The sequence below is a fragment of the Rhinichthys klamathensis genome, unplaced genomic scaffold (genome assembly GCF_029890125.1).
Source record: "Rhinichthys klamathensis goyatoka isolate OS25496 unplaced genomic scaffold, OSU_Roscu_1.1 h1tg000082l_1, whole genome shotgun sequence".
In the NCBI taxonomy this organism is placed as follows: Eukaryota; Metazoa; Chordata; class Actinopteri; order Cypriniformes; family Leuciscidae; genus Rhinichthys; species Rhinichthys klamathensis.
Window position 1 is genome coordinate 2,835,980 of NW_026606624.1, and position 6,978 is coordinate 2,842,957.

General features: G+C 37.4%; 1 protein-coding gene across 1 annotated transcript; it reads right to left on the reverse strand.

The window, feature by feature from the left end:
• Window positions 1-177: 177 nt before the first annotated feature.
• Window positions 178-6,112, reverse strand: si:dkey-183j2.10 (probable glutamate receptor). The gene is made up of 9 exons (XM_056251456.1): window positions 6,048-6,112; window positions 4,382-4,413; window positions 4,088-4,267; window positions 3,716-3,942; window positions 3,464-3,561; window positions 2,249-2,466; window positions 1,923-2,142; window positions 531-775; window positions 178-392 (listed from the first exon to the last, which is right to left on the reverse strand). Exons 1-9 carry the CDS (start codon window positions 6,100-6,102, stop codon window positions 294-296), a joined length of 1,374 nt encoding a protein of 457 aa, XP_056107431.1. The 5' UTR covers window positions 6,103-6,112; the 3' UTR covers window positions 178-293.
• Window positions 6,113-6,978: the final 866 nt, after the last annotated feature.

Genomic DNA, 6,978 nt, shown 5'->3' on the forward strand with positions numbered 1-6,978 from the left:
CAAACAGCTACATGAGATTTTGCTGCAATATTCAGATGAAAAGAAGGTACCTCCCTGCACCATCTTCACTGAACAAACAAGTAGCTTGATTTAAATTTAAAACGTTTTAAAAAATGAAAATGATGTATTAACATGTACATAATTATGTATCTGTTAAAAAGTATCAAATATATTTTCTAGCATGGGAAATAGTAATAATACCTAACACCAGATAATGTACAGACCTACAGTATGAACAGTTAAGTCATTCTGCTATGTAAGACTTACATATTACATCACTGTTGTTTAACCTTTTATGCCTTGTTCTTGTCTGAGGTTTCTTGGTCTCCCTTTGTGTTGGTCATTCTCAAACGCTGGCTCAGCTCCTGAGTCAAAACTGTGCAGCAGGATTTCTGTATGGTTGAGAACAGGTTTATTTTCACCGAACATTTTATAATGATCAAAAACGCTCATCAAAATGTGCTACTAAATCTGTGCTGAAACTTAAAGCCAATGAAAATTCTGTTGTGTGTGTGATTGGCAATACTTGCCTTCTGCTCCCCTGCAGTGCTGCGAGACTTTGAGGTGAGTTCAAACAAGGAGAGCAGCACTCCAATCCCAAGACCTATAGCTAGAACCAGGAAGATGCCCTTCATGCTATGAGCCCTCAGAGACGAGGCTTTGGCACTATCCGGTATACAGCTGCTGGCCCACCACTTAGTGCGCAGGTACTCCAGCTCCCCAGCCTCGCTCAGCTGCAGGATGGCCACGCTCAGGTTCTTCAGCATAGGAGATCCTGTTCCAAGAAACAGACTGAGGAATTAAAACCAAGCAAAAAAACATCAACGTCTTTTGCCTCCCTTTAAACAAATAATCCACCTGAAAAAATAATATCTTGGGTAAACTTTAATGTATGTTAAAGTGCCTCTATTATGTTTTTTCGAATATTACTTTTCATTTAGTGTCATATAGCTGTTTGTGAATGTAAAAACCTTTTTTCAACTAAATATAGAAAACTCTTTATGTGTTTTGGCTGTTCATTTTTATGACAACGACATTTTTAGGGACTGAAAACGCAAACTTTTGAAAACTGTTTTCAAAGTGCAAGTTTATAATACCGTTATTACCTGCATGTAAACAACAAAAACGTGAATTTGTAAAAAAGGTGACGTCATGCACATGCGTATTACTTGTAGGTGCGTAGTTTTTCACACAAAGTGACATAACACAGCGTTCTTAATCGTTTTTGCGGATCTGTGTGGAGATTCGCAGAGATCATTCTGAAAATGTTGTCGTCTGTATGCGAAAAACACAAAGGAAAAACTTTTCCGTTTTTAGCACATCGTTGTCAAGTAAATGTAAACGATCCTGAAACACATAGTTGTAGCTGAGGCCTGGAAAAGTTTGGTTCCCCATTTGAAATGCAGAGAAGATGCAATTTTCTGTGCTTTATAAATTAAATCCACTTTGCATGCACTTCCAAAGGATGAGAACTCTACATTAACTCGCGCCCTTACATGCAGAGTATTCATCACTACTGCCTTACATCACTACTGAACAGTAACAATACAGTAAAACCATTGTTACTGTTCATATCACTGCGTAAACAAGTGCTTAGGAAGCCTCTGGAGCTGAAATTCAGATATGGTAATGAGCATTTCGTTTCCGACATGCACTGTAAAGGGAAGACCAATCACAACAGACTGGGCCATCTGACCAATCAGAGCAGAGTAGTCTCTCAGAAAGTTTGTTTAGAGAGACCAAATCCTTGATTGAACCGTTTCAGACATTGTGAGAAAAAAGAAGATGCTGATGTATATTATTAGAAAATGAATGTGTTTTTTGACTTTGCATGCATGTAAACCTGTTGTAGGAGACCTCCAAAACAAAATCAGGAACCTTTAAAATCACATAGGGCCACAGCAGAAATATGTTTGTCTCACCAAGAGGAGTTACGATGCTGTAACCTCTCATCCCGATGACCTCATGTGCACGGACCAGTTCACAATGCCGTGCCACAGCCAAGTCCAGGGACACCGATTCTCCAATGAAAGCATAATTTCCTTCCTTTGCTCTCTGGACACCCTCATCCATAGAGGTCACAAAACTCTTCCTCCGCTCCATGTGCTCATAGATGCGGCGGTAAGATGGGTTATTGGAGTTCTGTGCAAAAAGAATGTTAACATGTAAAGAAATCTTTCTGTAACATCGGGCTTGAATGAGTTTTACTAATCAGGAAAATGTGCAGATATGATTTATGGGATCAGACCTTAAAGAAGGCGAGTGTGGAGGAGCCGGCAAGCGTTCCATATTCTATTACTTCCTGATTAGCCAAGTCCTCAAACCCTTTAATCATGAGCGGAGCAGAGTCAGACCCCTGAGAGGAATTAAGACTGGAAAAATAACAGGCCAGGAGTACGACGGCAAACAACCACCAGGTACAACTGATAACCCTTCCTGACACAGCTTTAGGGTGAGGGCCTGCACCTGCAGAAAGCAAAACAAATGAGAGAAAAAAATGTATCCTTCCATTATCACAGACTGAAAAGTAATTCAAATGGGAAAATAGCTGCAGGCAGCAATAAAAGGCCAAGTAACACCTTGTAATGCTGAGTATTCCTGTAATTGGATGTTGCATATTCCTGTTTTTAAAGACAGTTGGTTGAAAGGATAGAAGGATATTATTGTTAATTACTTTTGACAGGAGGTGCAGGCATAAATCTTTGCATACTCTTTAAGGGCACGGCGGCGATGACATTTTACAAGTTTTGCTTCATCGACAGCCATTTTGTTAAAGGTGCACTACTGAATAACTGAAATTAGTTTAAGTTGAAGCACTAAAATTACCAACTGAAAATGAATAAAACTGAACTAAAACTAAAACAAAAAAATAAATTTATTAATTAAATCTAAATAGGAATTTACATTTTTTTTAAAAAAGGTCTGATAAAGTTTGTTTAAACACTAAAATGACAAATATATAAAAATCTAAAGCTGAAATAACAATAAATTAAACCTAGTAATATTAATAAATAAATAAATAAATAACAAAAGAACAAACAATTACTAAAGTAAACTATAATGAAAATGAAAACTTAATTAAAATGTTTTAAAAATAATAATACAAATTATAATAGTATAATAGTAAAATAACACTGATGGACATGACGTAAACATGAAATTCCCCACCACATCTGACCACTCAAAATATAAATAAACCGTTATTATAAAAAAATCTTCCATAAGGTTCTGCAGAACAACACGAAAAATGCAATACGTTATAATTGAGAGGTTTGGTCTGAATGTGATCGGAACTAATTTGGGGAAAAATTCCACAAATTTTGCCATAGGTGTAGGGAAATAAAAGTGAACCAGTTTAAAATGGCCAACGAGGATGTGAAGGATATTGAAAAGATTCTAAAATAGTATTTTGTATTCTGCATTGACCCCGAAAATCTGCTATTACATTAATTTTGATGATTACCTTGCAGGGTTAGGGCTCCTACAGCATACCATAAACTGTGGAGAAGTGTGAAGCGATTCGGCTCTGTCTCAGGCTCACTCCATTCACATGGACTCAACCTTGATATTAAGAGACAAATGCAGAAATCAGCATCAGTTCCAGTAAAAATTCAGAAACCATCCTTGTTCTGAAAAAGAGAGCACGCTTTGTGTTTATTAAATGAGAAAGTGCTCTTGTTCTTTGCGTCTCTGGTGTTCTGCTCATTTCTCTGACCTTCCCACAATGCAGATGCAGACTGCAGTCACAAAGTATGCAATCAGGATGCCGAACCAGGTCTCCCCAGAGAAGGGGGAGAGGAAGGCAAAAAAGCCGGCCTCCTCAGAAACGATATCTTTGCGGAGGAGGATACTGATTCCGGTCTGCATGTAAGGTTTTGTCATTCCCACAGCCTTCTCACGGGCAGCAGTGAGAGTGAGGGGAGCCACGGCGAGATCAGCTTCCTGAGAACCAAATACATGGAAGGTTTCACACTACTTGGGAAGGATTCATGTCATGGATGATTTAATTGCCATGCAGATTTTAGATTTATATGTAGTAGTACAATATGTACTATTGTGTATTTTTCCTGTAAAATGCATAACATACCCCTCTAACAACCTCCCCAATCATTCCGTTCCAGTTTCCACTTTCGTCCTGCCGGCCATACGATCCATCCTTCACCAGGTGAACTCTGTATTTCAAACCCAGTTTCTTAGCCAGCTCAGTGAACAGATCCATACAGTAGCCTTCTAACTGCGAGCCCTTGCTCATTGTGTAGGGGTCTTGCTGAAAAGAAAACATTTAAGTTGTTAGTATAATATTATTATTGTTTAGGCTATGTAAATAATATTAAAATACAAACATCACATTTCATAGTTTTTAACTTAATTCAATTGTTACCTTTATGGTGGTAACTATCAGTTCTTGCCTTGCTGAAATGGGAAAAAAATATTAACAATATAATTAATTTATTATGAATTCAAACATACTGCCGTTTAAAGTTTGGGGTCTGTAAGATTTTTTGCATGTTTTTGAAAGGCATATTATCAAAGCACAGTAAAAACAGTAATACTGTGAAATATTATTACATAATTAATATATTTTAAAATGTAATTCCTGTAATGGCAAAGCTGTGTTTTCAGCATCATTACCCCAGTCTTCAGTGTCACATGATCCTTTAGAATCATTATAATATGCTGATTTGGTACGACATTTCTTATTATTATCAATGTTGAAAAGAGTTGTGCTGCTTAATATTTTTGTAGAAACCATGATACATGGTGAATAGAAAGCTTAAAAGAACAGCATTTGTTTCAAACAGAAATCTGTAATGTGTCTTTGCTGAATAAAAGTATTAATTTCTCTCAAAACAAATCTTACTGACCCCGACATTTTGAACGGTAGCTATAAAATCTCATCACAGGACTCTGTCCATCACATAAATAAGCATGTCAGCAAAAACAAAAAGTTAAATGAAATTTGAAGGCACAAACAAAACAGCGTCCTACTGAGTCAACACATTTGAAAAGCTTATCTGTTCAAGAGTGTGTTTGTTCAAAAGTGACCTCAAGTTGACATGGCCAAGATTTCAGTGGCTCCTCTATTGATCTGCCAAATCAGTTCTCTGGCTGGGAGTCTTGATTTCCTGCTGCATTTGTGTCACAAATAGCTCCATCTTAAATTAGCCAGAGTCATCAGAGAACCTTTTGTTCGGCAGCCATCTTTAGCAAGAAAAAAAACACACATCCTCGCCCAGTCTGCGAATCTCAGGGAGATAATGATGAGTGAATGGCACGGCTGCGTTTGATGCCCTCTTAGGCAGCTTCCGGGTTTCCGGAACACGCAGCGTTTGGCTGTGTTTTTCTCCTTTCTCAAAAGTGTGAGACAACAATCTCATTGCAGGGCTGAACTGTGACTAATTGGAGTTGATGTTTTTGTCACTCGATCACAAAGTCCTGGTCGGGGCAGTCAAAGAGTATCTGAAGCTAAAGTTAAGCGAAGCCCTCAGGGCTCCATCAACACCATAGAGTGATGTTGACACTCATCAGCTCCTCTTATTGAATTTATGACAGACACAGAGGGTCCTCGACGTGCTGTCATAGCTTGGCATGTCTTAAACACTGTTCTGCTTGTTCAACGCTTTGAATTGATTTATAACTGTTTTTGAGAAGATTTCAGCTGGCTGGCTTCCTCTCTGTCAGAATGGGGTTTGAAGTGTGCCAAGCAGGATGTGGTCACTATCTTTGATGATGTGCCCAGCTGACTCTTTAGCCATTTATCATATGACAGGCCTGTGAAATTCAATAACTTCATGCGGCGAGGACAAGGCGAGTTGGCACGGATTTCATAATAGCTGTTTTTTCTGAAATTACACAAGATGCCGTAAAAGTAACTAATGCCACTATAGTGTGTTCCTTTGAGAAAGAGAGGCGATTCTAAGATGGAATACAAGAAATAATTGTGCTGTGTGATGCCATTACATCATTACAATTTCACATGAGACAAAACAACAACGTCACTGCAATATTTAACTTTTACATTATATCCATAACAATTAAACTTGTACCTGCTATGCAGAACTCTGACCCCAGCAAAAAGCATAAAGAGACAATTCCCAACATGTTGCTGATTCTGACCTGCAAGCCAAACAGACAATCTCACTTATTTAAAACATAAACACAAAATAAATACAAATATTTATGTATTAAATATGCTAAATTATATGCAATATAAAAAAAAAAAAACATATGCTGACCTGTAACCAAGCTATCAACACATACATTGTATGAAATAACATAAACATTTATCCAAGACATATTTGTTTAACCATATTTTATATTAGTTCTTGTTGCTTAATATTTTGTTGAGGTTAATGACAATAATACATGAGCAAAAACACTTTTTTTACAAGGACCATCAATGCATTCTCAGAGTTTCCAGCATACTTCAAATCAAAAAGACAAAAGCAGTGACTTTAAAAGGTTCAAATCAAACAGCGCCCTCCTAATCTCATACTTACCATGATGTCTGCAGTGAAATTCCACTGTGCTGGGACTGCACTGACACTGACGCTGATCAAGACAGTGGTGTGGTTTACAATAATGAATTAGAGGGTTCCCACTAAAGGCTTGGGGAAAGCCAATGAGTTTCAGGGGGTGGAGAAACTCATCCAAACACTTATAATGAAAAGTGGGTTGATAGAATATTCTAGAGCAAGATGAATTATAGATCTGATATTCTCTATATATTAGATAGGCCTACAGGGGATATTGAAAACTCATGCAATTTCTATTGCATTCATTGCATTTCATTTGTGTTAAATTTCAATGTCTTAGGTCAGTCTGACCTAATATTGAAAATAAAAAATATTATAATAAATAGCATGCCCTTCAACACCAGTGTATCTGGGGAAAAATGACCAAGCTTTGACTTACAGAAGCTTCATGAATAAAGTGGACAAAAATAACATGCAATATGCCTACGACTAAAAGATATCT

Bases quoted from the DNA above. Each gene is read 5' to 3' on its own strand.
- si:dkey-183j2.10 (XM_056251456.1), bottom strand. From the start codon at position 6,102: ATGTTGGGAATTGTCTCTTTATGCTTTTTGCTGGGGTCAGAGTTCTGC. The intron at 4,268-4,381 runs GTAACAATTGAA...TTTTCTTTTCAG, and splicing joins TGATAGTTACCACCATAAAG to CAAGACCCCTACACAATGAG. The intron at 393-530 runs GCAAGTATTGCC...TCAACCATACAG, and splicing joins GCACTGCAGGGGAGCAGAAG to AAATCCTGCTGCACAGTTTT.